Source organism: Ostrea edulis, chromosome 2 (assembly GCF_947568905.1).
Source record: "Ostrea edulis chromosome 2, xbOstEdul1.1, whole genome shotgun sequence".
NCBI lineage: Eukaryota > Metazoa > Mollusca > Bivalvia > Ostreida > Ostreidae > Ostrea > Ostrea edulis.
In genome coordinates, this window is record NC_079165.1 from 38,146,665 (window position 1) to 38,168,021 (window position 21,357).

Consider the following 21,357-nt stretch of genomic DNA (forward strand, 5'->3'; position numbering starts at 1 on the left):
GGTGCAGATCAAAATTGTCACTGGTTCTTGGGTATCCATACACTGTCAAATTGATTAGTTAATTAGATTACAGAGTTGTGTATCTTAGAAATGTAATATCGTTATCACAATTTATTTAGAAGTGTATTTGTACTAATAGTAGGTGGTCAGAGAGCGCAGAGAGTTCCTTTCTGCACTATATCCCTACCCGTCCCTTTTAAAGGTCAATACATAGTTATACTACGATAGGGATATGCACTAAACTCTTTTAACTAATATAGGATGGTAGAAGAGACTAGACAGTTATTTATTACAGGTGTGCAATTCTAGCTGGTCAGTTGAACAGTCATTCTCAAATAAAAGACTCCACTTCTGTCATGTAAAATTGTGAACCAAAATGTGAAATTGACCCCTTGTTTTTTCTAAGCAAGCAACACCTTTATATGAAATATTAAAGGCAATAGATCTTGAAAATATTTTGCACATCATGCAAATGACAAAAAATAAAAAAAATACACGTGCACGGTACTCAATTCTGAAAATGATTGATAACTGAAAAAAAATATTGAAAAAAATACACGGTGCTCAATTTTGAAATAGATTGCACATGTTATGTTATGTTTCACATTAAAAAAACCCCAACTTGTGGACAGAAAATGTATATTCACTGAATACTTGTATATGCATGAAAAGTATGTCCCACGGTAACGGAATTTATCAGTGGTATTTTTCAAGATTTCTTTAGGGTTTCTCTTCTATCGTAATGGATATTCATTTAGAGATAAAATATATCAATTTTTATTTAAATATTTTTATGCAATAGCCAAGGTATCATTTGACACAGGTAAAATATGTTTTAATGGAAAACCTATACTCATAGAACGTACCTTAATATTGGTAAGCCGTTAATGAGACAGAAATGGTGTTCACATCAAGTTATCACGTTGTAGTATGGCGACCTCTGCATATATTTACTCAATAACTATTGAAATTATCATATAAATCTAATTAACGTTAAATTGGGGAACGCTCGTTAATGTAACGCTTGTCAAAAGAAATGTGAACTTTTGATTTGATTTATGAATATCGATGACCCCAATTCGTCAACGTTCGATTTTTTGCTTACTTGGAAAGTGATGCACTTCGTTCCATGAGAAAAGAGGTCTCGATCGCGATGAAAACAAGAGTAAACTGGCCGCATAAAAAATACAAGTACAAATCATGCCTACTTTTGAAAACGCAATGAAAGACGTTATCTGTCAATATGACATGAATGGAAGCCTTCATTAGTACGAGTGTGGGATAGGGGAATTCCACCGAGGGGACAAGATTTGCAGTCCAGGACGAGGCTTTGCCGAGTCCTAGACAGTGAATCTTGTTCCAGAGGTGGAATTTCCCTATCCCACACGAGTAAATAATGAAGGATTATTGTTCTCACATTTTACCTACAGTTGTTTAGTATATAAAAGGAGCTTTGAGAAAATTCTAAATATTATCAAAATCCTCCTTTGAACTTTGATGCAAAAACTAATTAGATAGGCAGAAAGAACATACCCGAAAATGGTTTACACTACAAGTGTAAACTAAAAAAAAACTCAAGGTTGTCCACCAGAAAGCTATATACATTAAAATTTAAAGAAAACAATGCAAAAATATTTTTACATACTTCACCATGTAACGTAAATCTTCACCGTGTAATGTAAATCATAGAAAATATGTGACATCACAATCAAATGACGGAAAAATCTCACATGGCTGTCTCACATGGGTAAAGTCGATCTCACACTGGTGATAATGTGAGAAAATATAAGTTTGAAATTGTGGCCACCTGTTTGAACCATGAGTGAAATTTGCCTAAATGCAGCCCTTCGCCGGCAACTGTGACGTCTCCATATGAGTGAAAATTTTGCGAGAGGAACGTTAAACATTGACCCCATGAGCAGCAAGTATCTGAATGAGTAAAAGGGGGGGGGGGACTATGAATATTTTACATCCGGGTGGCTTAAAGAAGTTTTATTTCCATCCAATCAACATCTTCGCTAGCCAAGGGTTTTCGGTCCACTCCGCTCCCCATAAACATCTTCGCTAGCCAAGGGTTTTCGGTCCACTCCGCTCCCCATAAACATCTTCGCAAGCCAAGGGTTTTCGGTCCACTCCGCTCCCCATAAACATCTTCGCAAGCCAAGGGTTTTCGGTCCACTCCGCTCCATGGGGAGCGGAGTGGACCGAAAACCTTTGGCTAGCGAAGATGGCTCCTGTACTGCAGGGTAATATATTCATTGTTTCAATGTTAAGAAGCTACATGTATATTTGAAAGTAAGTAAACAGACAGTTGCAGTATGATACTAATTGTAAAAATGAAAACATTCAAGTACATTCTAGTTCACAGGCACTTGTTTCATACATGGGTCCCCCTCCTGGTATTATTAAGGATGGGGACCCATGTATGAAACAAGTGCCTGTGGTATTATTAAGGAGGGGTACCCATGTATGAAACAGGTGCTTGTGTTCTAGTTGCCTAGAAATGTTTGACATCATGCATATGATACACGTGACAAAGATATTGCACCATCCTTGCACAAACTGGATTGTAAATCTAATGTATGAACTAGTTTCAGCCCATTACGTCACAGTATGACGGTCATGTGATGTGATGACGTATTTTGCCAACAAGTAAGGTAACTATTTTTCACTGTTTAAAAATGTAAGTACACGTCACAATACGAGTTCTTGGCATGGTAAATATGTTGTTATTGGGTTTGTTCCTGTTATAGTTCCCACCCAAAATATGTGTGTAAATGTGTAGAGGGCTCAGCGTTATCCCCATGTACTCACAATTTGTCACATCTACGTTGGGTAGGAAGTATGACAGGAACAAACCCTACCTGATATTATGATGTGACTACATTGAACTTGTCCCATTAATAAATCAGAATGAAATTATTGATTATGTGCAATTGTTGAACACCTCTGAATTTGGATTTAAGTTATAATACATGCAATTGCTCCGATATAAAAAAAAAAAAAAAAACACAAAAAAAAACCCTGTTCAATTACTACCCAAGCACTATATTAATTTCAGATTAGGCTAGACTAGCAAATACAGAAAATAGGAAAGATGTGGAGAGAAATAAAAACGTTGGTCAAAGACAGAAGTGAAAAGCTGTAGTGGTCGCCCTATGTTCCCAGGGACAAAGTGGATTAAGTCAAGTAGACTTGGAATCCTGTGTCTGGACTGGTATTTAAAGTGGAGCATGCAGTCCTCACGAGGGTTTCCAGTTCACATCCCTCCAATGTGTACACATGAACAATCCCTTCAGATAAAGTAACATATATAGGGTCTATCAACCATGCTGGTGAAAAAACCCCATTATTATACGGAAAAGCAGGTTGATATCAAATGTTAAATGTTTCAAATTCTAAAACAATAATACTAATTTATCAAAAATCAGTGGTCGTATGTTTATGAATACATGTATATGACAATTGTATCTATTTCTGATAATTACACAAAAATATCATATTTGCACTCTGGTTGTTAAAAAGTAAAGAAAAAATGTTTTTTTTTTCAAAGGTGTAGCATCTGCTGTGACCGATGTGAAAATCTGTACCATTTTAAGTGTGTGCCAATGACCAAAGTATGCTTACAGAGTAATTTCACTATATCATCTAATTTAATACCAGGTAATACGGAAAGTTTTCATTCTGCAAATAGCCTGCTCGATATGGATCCTTGTTTGATTTCTATCGAAATGAAAGGCGAAGATAACGAACAGTGATCAATATCATAACTCCTATAAGCAATACAAAATAGAGAGTTGGGCAAACACGGACCCCTGGATATACCAGAGGTGGGATCAGGTGCCTAGAAGGAGTAAGCATCCCCTGTCGACCGGTCACACCCGCCGTGAGCCCTATATCTTGATCAGGTAAACGGAGTTATCCGTAGTCAAAGTCAGTGTGCCAAGAACGGCTTAACAATCGGTATGAAAGACGTCAGGCAGCATTTGGTCCAATGGTAAGTCCAGGGGCCCGTGTTTGCCCTATTCTTAATTTTGTATTCTTTATAGGTGTTATTGATTACTGTTCGTGATCTTCACATTTCTTGCGTGATAAATTGGTTGGTACCTCTTCTACCAGGAGGAATAATGATTGTATAACTTATTACATGTAATATGATGAATGAATTTGTACCTAAGCCATGTTTATCATCTTAAGATAACCAGCCCGAGTTCAGTATTTTATTGCAATTGGTTGTCGTCTGTCGTCGTTCGTCAACAATTGAACATTTTTAACTTCTTCATGATAATTGCTAATCCAATTCTTTTCAAATCTGGTATGAAGCATCTTTGGGACAAGGGGGACATAATTATAAATTTAGGACTTTTGCAGCCCTAGGGCCCTAGAGGCGGGGGGAAAACTGCACAAAATTGAACGATTTTCAAAAATCTTCTTCTCAAGAACCGCATACGTGTAAGAAAAAAACTAAATGCATAGTGATGTAAAACAGGATGTAATTTGATGATCCCCGGGGTATGGGGTTCTGACTCCAGGGTGGGGCCAAACTGGGTAAATAGTGTTTATGTGTAAACACTTAAATAACATCTTCTTTAGTGCTATTGATACTAAATTAAAACTAAATTGATATATAGAAAGAGCAGGTAGTCCTTTACTAAAATTGTAAATTTGATCAGGTTGGGGCCAGGATGGTCAGTTATTAAATGTGTGAACAATAGACATTTTAACGACTTCTTGATAACAATCATTCCAATTCTTTTCAAATTTGGTATGAAGCATCTTTGAAACAATAAATTGTACATTCCAGGAATCCTGCACCCCTGGGGCCTTAGGGGTGGGACAAAAACTGTCCAAAATTGACCAATTTTCAAAAATCTTCTTCTCTGAAATCGCACATGTTTTAGAAAAACTAAATGCATAGTAATGTAGAGCAGTTAGTCCTTTACGAAATTTGTAAATTTGATGATCCCGGGGTATGGTTCTGACCCCAGGGTGGGCCAAACTTAGTATATAGTATTTATGTGTATGTTTGCTGATATTATATAAAATCTAAATGCATATTTAGGAATAGTAGAAAAGGATGTCCAAAAATGGTGAATTTCACAACCCAGGGTTTTGATTTTAGGATGGGTCCAAATTAGTCACATCCTTTAATGTTTTAATGTTATATTATGTAAAGCCTTTAATCAGTATATGCACTTTTGGGGGCAGTGAAGATTTAAAAACACATCTTGTTTTGTTGATGAACATTAGAATTTAGCTTAGATATTCAGAACAGGAATTTGTTTCCTAGATTTCTTAGCCCTTGGGAGTAGTGATACTTTTTCACTAGTACTCAGGTGACCTATAAGGCCTGTTGATCTCTTGTTCAAATAAGACTTTTATTGCTTTTCATCAATTTTTACATATTCATATTTATTGTATGACTTACATGTAACTGTTATAAATGAATATTTATAATAGTATTGCAATTACATAAAACCAGAACTATATTATACAAATGCAGATAGTAATATTTTCTTCATTTGAATACGTGTGCAAGGTCACAGGAGCGAGCGAAGCGCTCATGACTGGGCCAAAAATTGTTGCAATGTACCCGCAACGTTATTTTTGATATTCCTATCGTGTTCTATCGTGCGTGTATCCTATCGTTATCGTGCGTGTATCCTATCGCATCGTGTTTTGCGTTTATCAGGTTTTCGGTTTATCGTGAAAATTGTTTATCGTGTAGCTTCGGAAACTATCGGGATTGTATATTAAATCTAATGAAAAAGTACGATACTTTTCGAAAGCTTTATTCGTTTTGTTTAAGAAGCTATTTTTAGGAATCGAGAAAAGACAGTATATTTGAAGGAGAACATAAAGCTTTTGATTTTAAGGCAGAAGAAGAGATATTTGTCTGTCCAGAGAGGGTGAAAATGTATCACAATTTCATTCTAAGTAGTATGAAAAGTAGGCAGTGGTTTGTCGAGCAAACCGGGGACAGTAAATCTGAAAGCTCCTTCATCTGAAGTTCATAAACATTTGTTTGTCTAGAAACAATTATTTGTAATTAACAGTAACAGAGAAATAGGAAGTTCCGATTTGAAAGGAAAAATCAGTAAATTACATAGTTTATTACATATATTTTAATAAAGACTTGACAGTTACCAAACATGGTACAATGGCTGCCCCTAGAACGTAGGTGACCCCTATTGACTTTCTGGACACAAGGTAAAACTGGACATAGTAAGATTCAGGCCGCTCAATATCAACAAACACTTTGCTTGACATACATGAAACTTGGTACACTGCTGTCCCCTAAATAGCAGATGGCTTTCAAGTCACAAGGTCAAAGGTTATGACTCAAATGATTGGTTATTGAAAATATCTTATCAGTATGAAAGATGAAGATAACGAACAGTGTTTGAGAGATCAAACTTATTATTGTTGCCCCTGACTAGTAGATAACCTATATATTTCTCTATCTCTTAAGACATTCCAAAATGTAAAGTGGATCTTTTTCAATATTGCCTCACGGGGGCATACATGTATATGTTTCAAAACATTTCTTGTTTTTTGTGAATTTTAACCCCAGGACAAGGATGTCCTTAAAAATTCTTCTGTAAATTGTTTTTAAGATTACACGCTATCAAAATATCATAATTTCATTTAGGGACTGTCCTGTCTTGAAGGACTTCAAACAAAAGAAAAAGAAAGTTGATAAACAATGTGACTTTCTCGGAAAATTCTTCTCCCCTATAGATCTTTTCTTTTGTTACCATGAGTTGATCCTTTCGTGTAATTTTCAGAGAATGAAACATTTAAAATGACTTATATACTATTTTGACTTAAGGAGAAGGCTTATATAGGCGTTGCCTGTTGTCTAGTCCTTATTATGTTATATACATGTACTATTTTGACTGTAATACTTAACCGGCAACACGATCAGGTAATTAATTATTTCATTATTTTGACAATATGCAGGTGCAAGTAAACGATTTTCAATTTATATTTCATTAACTTTTCTTTTTCTTAAATACAAAAATAGAGTCTGGTGAGGGGGAATTTTTCGTCATGGGAAGGACGATCTGGATACATTGAAAAGTCTATTGAAAGGAAAACCTAATCTGAAACCTAAGTGCGGAATAAGAAATAAATAAGATGGAGGGGAAAATTCAAGAAAAGCAACTATCAAGGATAAGAAAACGGGACTTAATTAAGTTTAGTTCAACTCTAATGATAATTACATGAGTGATATTATTCGAAAGTGCGGTAGGCACAAACATCGAGGGTGGGGTGGGCGGGGGGGGGGGGGGGGGGCATACCCAGTTGTCCCTCCCCCTACGTGTGTACGTCCTTGATATTTACCTAACTTTCTACACATCCGGGCTTTAAGAGGCGCCACAACTGCTGACTAGAGGGATATGAATTAAACAATCAGCATTACACTTAGTACAGTTAGTGTATAGTAATTGTAATTATATTTTTTCCCAAGACTTTTGTTTAGGATATTTGATTTTCTCTGACAGCATATCAAATGTTACACTGTATTCCTTGTTTGTTTCGCAGTTACGCGCCCTTGCTTGCAGCTCCGTATGTCCGAAAACAAGAGATTCCTCAATATGCGCACCATCTTCAACCCCACAAATCTCCAAAATGCCAAGCTTTTGGCAATCATCATCATCTACATAGTTTGGATTTCGATTATTAGAAATGTATATTCCACAATCAAGCGAGCCTGCACTCGGTTCCAAGGCTTGAAATAAATATTCTTTTTTGTACCCAGCAGTTAGTCGGTCACCTTTAGTGACAAACTTAAAAAATACATCTCTGCATCGATCTTCAGAATTTATGACAACCCGTTTGTGCTCTTTATGTTGCATTCTATTGAACTTTGACCAGGTTTGAACTCCATAAGTGTATCTAGCGACTCGCTCGGATATTATTTCTGGATGATGCCCGAAATAAACTGCACCTTTCAGAACTGCCAGCCCACATTGATTTGGTACAATGACACGTCGTTTTCCCTTTAATTCAAAGGTTTCCCGCACACAATTTTGAATGAGGCCACATTCCGAAAATCCGCCCACCATTAAAATCACTTTCAAATCTTGACCAACTTCTTCCACCAGTTCCCGTAAGTGACTGACGATTTTGTCGGCAGTTGATTGAAAAATACTTTTTATTATCTTAGCTGGTACGTGCAATTTTCCTTGATCAAATTTGACTCCTTTTCCTTTTAATTTAGACATTTCGATAATCTTATCAACATTTTGCTCCTTTTTAATCTTTTTTGCAATATCTGTAAGTCCCATTGGAATCCTTATATTGATATTTTCTGTGTCTTTTTCAAAATCAAAAGCTCTTTTCTTGACCTCGAATCCTTGCCAAAAGTCGAAGAAATCTTCGGCATACTCAGGGTCCGTTTGGAACGTTTCCATGGTTTCTCTCCCAAACAAATTTTGGAGAAAAGTTTCGAAAGCTTTATCAATGCATGTTCCGCCCCACAGTCCCCCGGACGCGGGGTTTAATTCTACTATTGTGCCATTCCTTTGAAGCTGATGTAAAGTAATGTCTGCTGTACCACCTGAAAATTTATTTATCAAGACCTAATAATTTGAAGACAAATTACATTTTTTACTTTCTTCCTATGTTGCTAGTAATTAAGACTGATTTTCATTAACAGTACAATATCAAAGATATGAGAGAGAGAGAGAGAGAGAGAGAGAGAGAGAGAGAGAGAGAGAGAGAGAACACATAACAAAATACCGTCAACGGTACAACATACGCCCGCTAGACCTTCAATGCAATATCTGTATCCATGTGAGAAAATGTCCAGAAAACTATTTGACGTACTTTTAGCCCTAAAGTACATATATAGGTCACAGTGCACCAACCAAGTTGATGTGTGAACTGATTATGTATATCTGTGAGAGGAGGGTTGTAACAAAATTTCAGGGCAATACCTGAAATCATCACGAAAAAATAAATCTGGAAATTTGTTTGACCTATTTTTACCCCTAAAGCAAGTCAGGATGCAAATAGAGCTGAAATGCAAACTGAACTTTTATCCGCCCTAGAGATTTCAGGTCAATATCTTATCCGTGATGAAAACAAGGTTTTGCTTCTAAGTGATAGTATGACTTTGACCTTGAGAAACAATAGAATCCTTCGCTGGGCAGAAGGTGTAGATATGTACCCAATTTGACGGTCCTAGCCCCAACGGTTTGGTCTGTATCCTGCCTACAAGGTCTTCCTATTAACTGATGCTACGACCGTGACCTTTGACCTTGAAAAAACAATAGGCATCTTCCACTTATGATGGTGATCAAATGTATAAAGTTGTAAGATCCTGGAGCTTACGGTTTGCTCAGAATTCTGTCAACAAGTTTTTAATACTAAGTGATATAACAACCGTGACCTTTGACGTTGAGAAACAATAGGAATCTTCCTTTCATCATGGTGATCAAATGTACCAAGTTGTAAGATCCTGAAACTTACAGTTCATATTGTATTTTGCCTACAAGATCGAGACAGACAGACGGACGATACAATACCATAATTTGTCCCGTCTTTGACTGGCGTATAAAAACTCTAAGCATTTTCTTGAAATATTTTGACAGTGCTACCGGTCTTCTTCAGTCTTGTGGGTCAACGATGTTATCCAGACAAGGGACAAAGAAAAGAAGGATATGCAAGGATTGAACGAGCGCTTTGCTAGCTACATAGAAAAAGTTAGATTCTTAGAGGCACAGAATAAAGCTCTTTTGACCGAAATTGAAAGACTGAAGAAATTGAAGGGATTTGACGTTTCGGAAATTAAGGAACTAAACGAGCAAGAAATTGCTGAATCTAGAAATGTTATTGACGAATTATCGAAAGAAAAAGCGAAATTTGATTCAACTCTTGTAGGCCTTCAGGATGCACTGGACGACGAAAAAAGAGAGTGAGTAACTTCGCAATTACTTTTACACACTTTTTTCGCTTTCCTTACGCTGAATTTCTTTTTATTTGGTAGCATTATCGCAGAAGCTCATTATGCATATTGCCGGCAAAGTCAAGATAACGCCCATTTGAACTTCGAACTTTTTAATGCATGTATTTTGAGCACGTGACTTGTGACATTGAATTATTGTTTACTAAAAAAGTTTTGGGTATTTGTATGTAATACTATGTGACCCAGTCTTGTTACCTTAAACGAATTTTTAATGGCAGTGAATTCTGCTGAGGTTGTGCATTCAAGATTATAATTTATTGTCTATCCAGATTAGATTTATTTTCAAGAGCTCTTTACATTCAAAGAAGTTTAAGGATATAAATATTCTCCAAATTGCATTGAAGGATTATAGACTTCTTATCTTTATTAGCCACACCTGTTGGTTTTGACGTGTTTAAAGAGAACTCTATTTTCATTGATCGTTTATTCTGGCAAGGCCAGAACCTTTTGCCCTCATTGACAATGATCTAACTTTGGTATTGTCTAGAATGTCATGCAACACGAAATTTAAAAACAAAATACACATTACGCATTTGATGTGTACTTTTCTTCGTCATATACCTATACTGTAGTATGAATTGGGGGGAAATGAAGCAGAACAAAATTATGTTTACTGGACTAATAATTTTTATCTCCGATGTATTTTTTTTTTTTACATCAAATATACAAACCACATGGCATTTTTTCATTATGACAAGTCGACCCAACATATAAAATGCTATTTATATATATGATTTTTGCATATTTGATGTACGATTTCTTGATAATACATATTTGCTTCCGTGTGTACGCTAGCATAACGCTATCGGTAACACGATCAAATTATTTCAAGAAAATGTTTAGAGATTTTTAGATTTTACTCCGTGAAAAGAGACTATATATATATATATATATATATATATATACAATGACTACCTCCAAGGTCAACAACCATATATTTTGATTCTGAGTCCTTTTCGGTAACCCGGAAGCTGGATTCGTTTTGGGGTTCCAGATACATCAGTTGGCAATATATTGAAGCTGCTTCCGGCTCTAAAGCAAAGAGCAGTTGGTTTCCAGGTATACCAGCCTACATTGGAATTGTATAGGCTATTAGTATTATCAATATAAAAACATCTTCCCAGCACGTTCTATCCACAATTTCAGCAAAACTACAAGCAGACTGTACAGGTATTTCTGTATACTTATAATCAATATGCACGAGCATAGTGTTTTCAATTTTCTCTTCTATCATGTGGCAACTGAAAATCACATCATGTAATCTGTATTCTTTAGTTTTCTACTTTTACAGGTTTTAACAGTAGACATAAAGCTTAAACACAGATACAGATTACTAACTTTTATAGCGGCTTCCCTCATGAACATCTTGGCTGTATCGTCCCATATTGCTGGAACTGTTATTACAAAGTCGATGTCAGCAATAGTAATTTCGAACGCATGAGACTCGTTCAGAGCCTCAAGCATATGCTTTTTCAAATACCAGATGGAGTGTGTGAAAACTGACGCAGCATCCACACTTCTTCCACTTATGTCCACACACTGGGTTTTTCTATGAACTCGCTGTATTTGAAAATAAAAACAAATAAGTAATTCTTCCATATCCCTTGCAATATTAGTTTAATTGATGAAAGAGCATTTAGAACCTAATATCACCTTTGCAATTTTCCAATATCTTTGGTGAAAGTTTTACTCTTTTAACAAACTGGGACACAGACACTCGGTTACATTTTTGTCGTGACGAGTTCTTTAAAATGTGTGCAACGGTTTTCATATAGGTACACTGAGATGTTTTCACCGTACCCATTACAACAGACTACCATCATACTTCATGAAATTACAGCCTAGAACTTAATCTAATTTTCCTTATTTTGATCTATGGTTGTAAACTTTGGTTATTGCTGGATCTACATTTTACATGAGAGTACATGACAAGGCAAAGGGATCGATTGATGCCCAAGTATCGATTATGGCGGATAAAGGTAAAGAAATTTACCAGTGACCCTTTCTTCTGGTCGATGGTAGCCTAGTGGTTACGTTGCACGTTTCGCAACTGAGAGGTCCCGGGTACGAATTTTGATCATAGCGCTGCGTCTTACCAAGGTTTGTTTATATGTGTTTTTCTTAATATTGAGACGTCACCAGCTGTACCAAAACTTTAGACCTGTGCACGTACGGTCAGGGCTGTAGCGGTAAGGGTTCTTCACCGTGCCAACACCAACATGCCGCGACACGAGACTTTCGTTTTTGAATAAGGTACTACGTGTATCATCCTAATGACCCAAGCAACTCTTACTTTTAAATGTCGAACGTTTGGCGAAGGAGCAGTCATACCTTATTTTTATACGCCCGTCTTTAGTATTATGGTACAGTGATGCCTATATGTCCGTCCGTCCGTTTAAGCTGAAACCTGTTTTGTATCTTCATTATAATTAAGTCACTCTAGATCATGTTGCAATTTTGATTCATTTCAATCAGTCTTGCAGTTGTCATTCTTTTTAAAATCAAGACAGGCTACTGACAAACAAATTGATGTTAAAGGGATTTTAACAGTCACGGTAGGTGAACCATCACTTCGGTTTGAAGTTGCAACTTTTGCTACACGGAAATAAGATATAAATTCATAGTTAGATGTACGGTTGGTAACTCATGTCCACATATTTTTGCTTCAGTTGCAGAAAACAATGTATGATCCACTGCAAAGTATTTTGATAAAAAAGATAGTTGTTGCCTAACCTGTAAGCGAATATAAAACATTACCGTCCTTAATAGACGTACTACATACCTCTTCTAATTCTGTTTTGAGGATCAACTTGAATCTTTTGAAAAAGTAGTACTCCTTACAGGTTTCGCTATCGTCTGATGTTAGATTGGCGTAGAACGATTCTGCTTCAAACCCAAAAGCCTTGAAGGATTGGTCAGGATTCAGTAACAAAGCTGTTGGGGCTTTGTACGAAATTTGTTCTCCGCCCTCCCATTTGTTAGTCCGAACCGTCGCCCATTTGTCTTTGAATGAATAGGCATAACCGGAGTATGTTGTGCCAAAATCTATTGCAGCTACTAACATGTGACTAGCTTTCGATTTCCTTTCCTTCTCCGACTCGCACATATTTTCGTTCGCATTCTAAATTTCTACTTTCGGTTTGATCAATCACGTGGTATATATGAAGTTAACTACACGTCATAAACATTTAAATACTGCGCTATACCCGTACTTTAATGTAAAACAATAAATACAAAATCATTTCAAGACCCATTTTGATTAAGTAATTAACATGGTTATACTAAAAGTCTTGTAAATAAGTATATTGGTTATTAGATAAGCCTAGGCAGTGTTTAAAATACTATTTGTTGTTGTTGTTGTTTTTAGGGATTTATAAATTCGTATAGAATTCTACTGATTTAAACTGACGATGAATATATATAATTCTTAGAATGCGGCCTCTGGTATACGCATAAAAACTTCCTCTAAAAAAATTTCCTGTGAATACTAAGTAATTCTCCAAATCAACCTTATCGTGTTCTTTCCGCTGATCGTAACACTATTTTTAAAAATAAACCTAAATCAAGTGTACTTATCTTGATGATACAAACATGAGGTATATCCGTCCTAAGTTGCCTTTGGCAAACACCCAAACTTCGCGTACACATTTATACTGATAAGAATAACAAAACAGTATGTCATTATATCGATCTATATACCAGTATATAGTGACGCCTCGTCTACACAATGGGATTAAGGTATCCCGAGTAAAATACAAGTAATAACAGCATATTTAATTTTTAAAAGTAATAACAATTCGTTATTGATAAAGGTTTTATTTACTCGTTTGAATTTTCCCCCATGTTGACTTTCGTCGTCATTTTTTCGGTTAATAGATCTAAAATCACGTGATTCGCCACCGTACAATCCGAACGAGGCAAAAAAATCCTACCTTCCGCATCAAAACCTAAATCTGCAACTACATGTAGTATAATAAAATATCGTCATTTTTACCTGTGCCCAGTCGATATACGTACAAACAATTGGCTCTCTTTATTCTAAATGACTATGCACCGAGGCAAGCTACTGATAAACAAGTTGATGATACAGGGGTTTCAACAGTCTCGTTTGAAGTCAGCATTTCGCAAATTCTATGGTCGTTATAACGATCTCGTTTGCCAATACAACTTATCATTGGGTCAAATGCTGTCTGATGTATTTCATATCGATCGTTAGACCGTACCTGGTACACTGATTTTAACTACGGATAACTCCGTTTACCTGATCAAGATATAGGGCTCACGGCGGGTGTGACCGGTCGACAGGGGATGCTTACTCCTACTAGGCACCTGATCCCAACTCTGGGGTGTCCAGGGGTCCGACCGTGTTTGCCAATTATCTATTTTGTATTGCTTGTGGGATTTATGAGATTGATCACTGTTCGTTATCTTCACCTTTCATGATTAAATATTTAATCCAAATCAGAAATGTTGGATAATGGTGTTATGGGGCCGAACAAACCTTTATAATAGCGCTGCAGAATTTACTAACAAAGGCAATCAAACAATTAATAATATTAATTTACAATTAATAATTGAAAGAAAATAGCAGAATACTAACTTACGGTAATTAAACAACCAATATCAAAATCCGTGCCGAACTAAATCTACACACACAAAATAGTTAATTTCAAAATCCTAGTTTCCAGTTATATAAATAAATCCAAATGCCCCTTGCTTGTCTAATCAGAGCTTTTTTATCATAATTACTCACAGTGTATTTATAATAAGAATTAATTTTCTAGTACAATCTTGAAAGACAATGATGCAACCATTACGTAATTTTTCTACTAAAGAAGTAAACATCGAGCTGTAGAACAATCTAGGTCACAGGTGGCAAATGAGTGCAAGAAAGACACACCACCCCCCTAAAAAGTTTGAATGACAATGAAAACTTAAATTCTCTAATACACATATACATATGTACATCAATCAAAGCAACAACAAAATCAAAACATACTCATGACACTCTTGAAGAGACATCTGCTATAATATTGTCTCTGTCTTTGATATGTTTGATATCAATATCATATTATTGCGATAATAAACCTTGTGAGTCTTTGATTCTAGTTTGACATATAATGCAAAAACGTGAGAGGGTTGTGATCCGTAAAAACAAGAATTTGATGCACAGTAAAATTCAAATAAACATCAAAATGTTACAAAATTAACAACAAAGCAAGGCACTCTTTTTCAATGGTTGAATAATTCTGTTGACATTTTATAAGTTTCTTTGAAATATAAGAAACAACTCTATCTACATTGTCACTATCTTCTTGAAATACAGATACCTACATCACTAGCATCTACAGTAAGCTTAAATTGCTTAGAAAAATCTAGAGCTGAAAGAACTGGACTACTCATGGTAAATTTATCAAATGACTCATCACAGTCCTTTGAACAATCAAATATAACTTTCTTTTACAATAAGTTGGGAAGTGGACCAACTGTTGAAGAAAAATTTGGACAGAATTTTCTGAAAAAATCTGTCATGCCCAAAAATCTCATTAACTTTCTTGTTTATAGGAATCGCATGGGTGTGATTTCTCCTCTTTTCAGAGGAAATCCTCTGATTGGCTTAATTTTTAAAAAAATGAAACACTCTGGGTTTGATCTAATGTGGCAGAAAATGGTATTTTTCCATGTAGGGTAAGGTGTTTTCCCTCCCTTTTTGACCAGTTTTCCTCTGATTTCTGAGGAATTCAGTCACATCCCTGGAATCGGGAACTTCGCAACAGCCTCCACTTTAGCCATGATAGATGTAACATAACCCTGACCTACTTTATGACATAAATACTTTACAGTAGCATAGCAAAAGTTACTCTTTGCCAGGTTCACTGTTAGGTTTGCCTTTGCCAGAATGTCGAAGAAAGCACGCATGATTTTGAGATGTTCCTCCCATGTGTCTCTGTAGATGATATCATCATCAATATAGGCTTCACAACCTTGAAAGTCATGTAGAAGGGAATGAATCATCCTCTGAAAGGTCGCTGGAGCATTTTTCATACCACATGGCACCACTTTGTATTGAAAGAGGCCACCCGGAGTCACAAATGCAGATATTTCTTGGGCTCTTTCAGTCAATGGCACCCTTTAACAGGTCAAATTTACTAACAACGTTCGTATTTCCGATTTTGTCAATACAGTAATCATTTCTAGGAATCGGATAAGAGTCTTTTCTAAAGTCAGTGCATAATCGATAGATACCATCAGATTTTGGTACTAGAATGCAAGATGAACTCCAGTCACTTTTATTTGGTTCGATAATGTCATTGTCCAGCATGTACTGCACTTATGTTCTAAAACACTGCAATTTTAATGGGCATCTGGTGCATCAAAATTGGTAACGTACAATTTTTTAATTTTAAACGATAGGGATGCTGCTTGATGGGCAAAGCGTCACCAACTATAACATTATGACAAGCAGCATTGGTCTTTCATCCGAGACAGTTGAAGGATAATTAGCCATAAGACGTCAGTGGATATTCAAATGTCCAGGTTTGGTATCTAGATTGGCAAGAATTTCGGAATTTTTTAAACGGACATTCTGGTTGAAGTCTTTTCACAAGTTTCTACACTAATTTCATGTCCTGTGGAAACTGATTTTACAGAATCTATCAAAATACTCTTTCAACATGTTAATGTGACAAACTCGTTTTTCTTTACGCCGGCCAGCTGTCTTAAACTACATAGTTCACATCATTAAGCTTGCTTTCAATTTCATAAGAACCATAATACCTTGCCTGCAAAGGATGACCAGGAACAGGCAAAACTACAAGAACCTTATCACCTGATTTAAAAACTCTGTTCCTAGCATCTCTGTCATACCAAACTTTCATTTTGGCTTGAAAACTCTTGTGATTTTCTTGTGCCACTTTGCAAACATTATGAAGTCTCTCTTCGAAATTAGATACATTGTCTAAAAGATTAAGAGGACTAGTTTCAGTTAGCCATTTTTTTCCAGCAATTTCATAGGACCTCTCTAACTGAATGTCCAAAAACTAATTCAAAGGGACTGAAGCCTAGAGACTCCAGAACTGCTTCTCGTGCAGCAAATAAAACAAGGTGAACCCCTTCATCCCAGTCTTTTTTTCTGTACTAACAACAAAAGGTCTTCATCATAGTTTTAAGGGTTAGATGGAAACGTTCAAGTGCCTCCAGAGACTCAGGATAAACAGTAGACTTATATCGCCTAACATCTAACTCATGCATGACCTGTTGAGACAACCCTGACATAACATTTTAACCTTGGTCTGACTGAATAGCCTTAGACACTCCTACAAAACTAAAAAACTTAATAAGGCCCTATGATCTTTGCCTTAATATTCCTAAGAGGTATAGCTTCGGGGAATCGAGTGGACGTACACATGATCGTAAGTAAATACTGGTTTCCTGACCTAGGTTTTGGCAAGGGTCCCATACAATCTATTAAAACTCGACTGAATAGTTAAAAGTTCTTCAAATGTTGGAATGGGTTGGAGAGGGGCAGATGGAATTTTCTGATAAGGTTTACCTACCATCTGGCAAACACGACAAGACTTGCAAAATTCAGAAACATTCTTTCTTAACTTGGGCCAATGTAAATGACTCGAAATCCTGTTACAAGTCTTATTGACTACTAAATAACCTGTCATGAGTGTATCCTGTACGATCACTGGGACCACTATCTGGTGAACGACACGCCATACTGCAAGTGCCCTCTTGTTCAGTTGGATAATATCAGGGTCCTTATTTTGCTCGGACAGTAGCTGCTCTCTACTGAGGGTGTCCTTGCCCTGGTCTAACTGTATATTGGGACCATCATCGTCACTGGTTTTAAGTGGAGACTCACTGTTATATGGCTGTTTGTTTTCATTTAAACTGCCATCAAGATCAAACAGGAAAGTGTCACTGAGGTAAATTTCATGAAATGAGTCAGCCGTGTTGAGGGGTTGAACAGGGTCAGCCTCGACTTCTTTTCTTCTGGTCATCGATCTAGCAACAGCACAGGCGGGATATAAGTCATGGTCTTCATCCTCGGATGCGACATTGGAAGTGATTTTCTCACGAACTATAGGATCTGGTATAACTTTGCCACCAGCTAAATCGTTGCCTAGCAACAAGGAAAGGTTTTGATAAGGAAGAGTACATGTAGGTCGCACACCTACGATAACTGGTACAGTAATTAAATCTGATTTCAGATAAATTCGATGCAAGGTAACATCAATGACGCCTAGTTCAACACCCTGTAATAAAACTAACCAGTAGAAGTTTGCTCAGACAAAGGCAAAACATTCTCCAACAACAAAATCTGTGCAACACCAGCATCTCTCAAAATCTGAACAGGTTTAACTTCACTTGAGCCATTGAGTGAAACAAATCCCTGGGGCAAAAAAGAGCTTATAATCCTCCATAGAATTAACAGAACTGGACTTTGAACCCTGAACATCAGGAGTGTCAGAACAAAACAAAGCAAAGGCTTTCCTATGATTTCTAAATTCACTAAACAAATGACCCATTTTCTTACAATAAGTACAAATAGGAAGCAATCCTACACCAGAGGATCCTTCAAAACGTCCTGACCTTTAACCGGACGTAGAACCACTGTGAGGTGGTGGCTGGAGAGTAGATTGAAACTCTGATGCCCTCTTTTTTCTGAATCTATACTTTTTGATAAACGCACTAAAGACCCGAAATACATATACCTAAACTTTTAAAGAAGGGGGAAAGGGTAAAAATAATAATCTAAATGAAATGAAAATTAACAAAAATAAAAAATCAAGAAAACCAACATATGATGTTCAATTTCCTTCTCTGTGTGCAATATTACAAGAATAAAGTTTTCCTTCTCTATGTGCAATATTACAAGAATAATGTTTTCCTTCTCTATGTGCAATATTACAAGAATAATGTTTTCCTTCTCTGTGTGCAATATTACAAGAATAATGTTTTCCTTCTCTGTGTGCAATATTACAAGAATAATGTTTTGATCAATTTTAAGTTATTTGAGATTTCAAGTATATCGGGTCGTTAGTGCTTTCATTAAAATGGCAAATCTTGTCAACAGTTGATGCTGTTGAGGAAAAATAATGAGCCACGTATCGTCTACACGAAGACTATTATGTAATCTAAATCATCCTTGAAAGTCTTTAACAAGGTGAAGATAACGAACAGTGATCAATCTCTTAACTCCTATAAGCAATACAAAATAGATATTTGGGCAAACACAGACCCCTGGACACACCAGAGTTGGGATCAGGTGCCTAGGAGGAGTAAGCACCCCCCCTGTTGACCGGTAACAAGTGGTTAAAACATTGGGGAAGTTTCTAATATACCGGTCCCCAGAAGCACGCGACTGTGCATGAACAGTTATTTCCCTTGCCGTTGCTAAGCGGAATGTAAACACGCCGCCATTTGCATTTTCGCCTCGGATGCTGAGCAATGAAAATCGTGCGATAAAAATAAAAGCCCGACGGCGTTTGAGTATACTAAGCGGGGGCTTGGGGGCGGTAGCCCCCGACAAGTCAAATGTAGTTAAAATTGTCTTACCTTACAACATAAAATCATCTATAAGCTGTTGTTTGCATTAATCAGATCGAGGGGTTGAAGAACTAGTCGTTGTTTGGCAATCAAGGGTTCCGAAGTAAGGTTGGGTACGAGTATCGAGAGGGTCATATACAGATTTAATGAGTCTAAGATTTTTTTTTCGGATGCAGTACTGACTAAAATAAGTATCGTACAGAGATTTAACTGTGCTGCTGACCGGTAATGACTTTTTTAATGCACGCTAAGTAGATTATATAGTATTGGTGTGTGCCCCAGTATCGGGATCTACAAAGTTTATAATTATAGTTGTACCGGGCTGTATCTTGGTTTTTATTATTTCAAGCAGAGTTTCTCGTGTTCGATCTACCACTGTTGTAAAAAAGCACCTTTTCGTCTCCCTTTCAGTGCCACCAAAAACCCAGACACCGTCCCTTGTGAAATTTTCTTTTACCAAATTTCGTCAATTTCAAAACAAAAAAAATTCCCACTCCTCCTATTTTGTCTGAATTCTTCTCTTAAATATGCATGCACTTCTCTGGAATAATTATACCAATCAACAACAGTTTGACTTGCAATTTCAAGTTCGTGTCTCACGAAACTTTTACTAGCTTTGTATACCCAGAAATATGTTATTAACAGAACTTTTTCCAGCGTTAATTTGTGCTTTTCAAACCAGCTACCAGTCCTGATGGAAATTTTGGTTAGAACATCTCCATATAAATCCGTCGCTTGAATATGACGAATCCTTTAATCCAAATTTCCCGTTGCCACAGATTTTGCCGTCCAAATTTATCAAAACTGATAATCCTAGTGAATCAGCTCTCTTGCATCAGCACAAATAAAAAAAAAATTCAGTTTTTAGAGGCATTTTCATCGCAAATCAGCTGTTCAGTTTGTTTACATCAACACCAGTGACGTCGTATCATACAAATATTCATGAGAATTACGTATACAAAGCGCACGTGACCCTTTTGCTCAACAACGGATTCCATTTATTTTGGAACAAAAAATGTAAGTCTTCTTGCATTATTTTTCATTTCGGATTTAAAAAATTGATTTAAAAAAGTTTTTTAAACTTCATTTTTAACAAGGAATTCGAATTTGGGGTTATTTTTGTGATTTTTTTTTCCGTTTTAGCGATTTTACTGATCGCTAACGCGATCGTATATATATACTAAATCGCCTTCGGCGGCACACATTTTAGCGCCATATTTTGGGGACCGGTATACTAGAAGTGTTCCAAACATTGATATATTCAAGGAGACCGGCAAATTACGCATATTGCACCTAGTTTCCGATTTTTAGGCATTTAAAGCGAAAGGGCAAGTTTTTATATCTGGGTCAAAGTTAGACCCCTTTCTTTATCTATGGTATTGCAGAGTTCGGGCCCAAAACGGGTTTACCCCCTGTGGATACTCTTTAAAGGGACTGATTCACGATTTCCCCCAATACTTTGTTTTTCACTTTTAATGATCAAACTCCACTGTCTAATGTGTTCAAAGGGTTTAATAAAAAAAAAGTTATACACGACGACAGAAGCCGCTTGTAGAGAGTTCATTGTTTGTTGTGTAAACAAAAATTGAGTTATGTATTGTTTACAAAGTTTTGAATAATGCATGTTATCGATCTAAGCTTATAAACATATCACGTTTCAAGTATTGTTATGTAAAATGTGCCATTTCAAAGTTAAGTGTCTGTGCAAAATCAGGATGATTTGAATTACAAACTTAACGTTTCACTGGTTTGTTTGTAAACATAAACAAGGCTCGAGTCGTATTTACACAACACAGAGTTCAGACTAAAATACTGCTCTTATC

At 36.4% G+C, this 21,357-nt stretch overlaps 2 protein-coding genes across 4 annotated transcripts in view; one reads left to right on the forward strand and one right to left on the reverse strand.

Annotated features, from left to right (window-relative positions):
• Positions 1-21,357, forward strand: part of LOC125680523 (60 kDa neurofilament protein-like) — a 64,611-nt gene that overhangs the window by 754 nt on the left and 42,500 nt on the right. Inside the window, exons 2-4 of one of the 3 annotated variants that reach the window (XR_008799925.1) lie at positions 3,062-3,304; positions 3,554-3,617; positions 9,603-9,925. Coding sequence is in view for 1 of the 3 variants with exons in the window: in XM_056153931.1 (XP_056009906.1) it covers positions 3,159-3,304; positions 3,554-3,617; positions 9,603-9,925 (533 nt within the window). In the remaining 2 variants the exon portion in view is untranslated. Of the gene's footprint in view, positions 1-3,019; positions 3,305-3,553; positions 3,618-9,602; positions 9,926-21,357 lie in introns of those variants that run through there. The other 2 variants (XM_056153931.1, XR_007371984.2) reach the window with 2 other exon arrangements.
• Positions 5,360-13,548, reverse strand: LOC125680515 (heat shock 70 kDa protein 12A-like). Its single transcript, XM_048920181.2, has 4 exons — positions 12,759-13,548; positions 11,315-11,536; positions 10,892-11,045; positions 5,360-8,566 (listed from the first exon to the last, which is right to left on the reverse strand). Exons 1-4 carry the CDS (start codon positions 13,080-13,082, stop codon positions 7,458-7,460), a joined length of 1,809 nt encoding a protein of 602 aa, XP_048776138.2. The 5' UTR covers positions 13,083-13,548; the 3' UTR covers positions 5,360-7,457.

What these genes read in the sequence shown, in the direction of transcription:
- LOC125680515 (XM_048920181.2), bottom strand. Translation starts at nt 13,082, where the DNA reads ATGTGCGAGTCGGAGAAGGAAAGGAAATCGAAAGCTAGTCACATGTTA. An exon ending in TCAAAACAGAATTAGAAGAG is followed by an intron (nt 11,537 to 12,758) that starts GTATGTAGTACG and finishes TTTCAAATACAG; the next exon opens with CGAGTTCATAGAAAAACCCA. An exon ending in TATGGTTGTTGACCTTGGAG is followed by an intron (nt 8,567 to 10,891) that starts GTAGTCATTGTA and finishes ATAAATTTTCAG; the next exon opens with GTGGTACAGCAGACATTACT.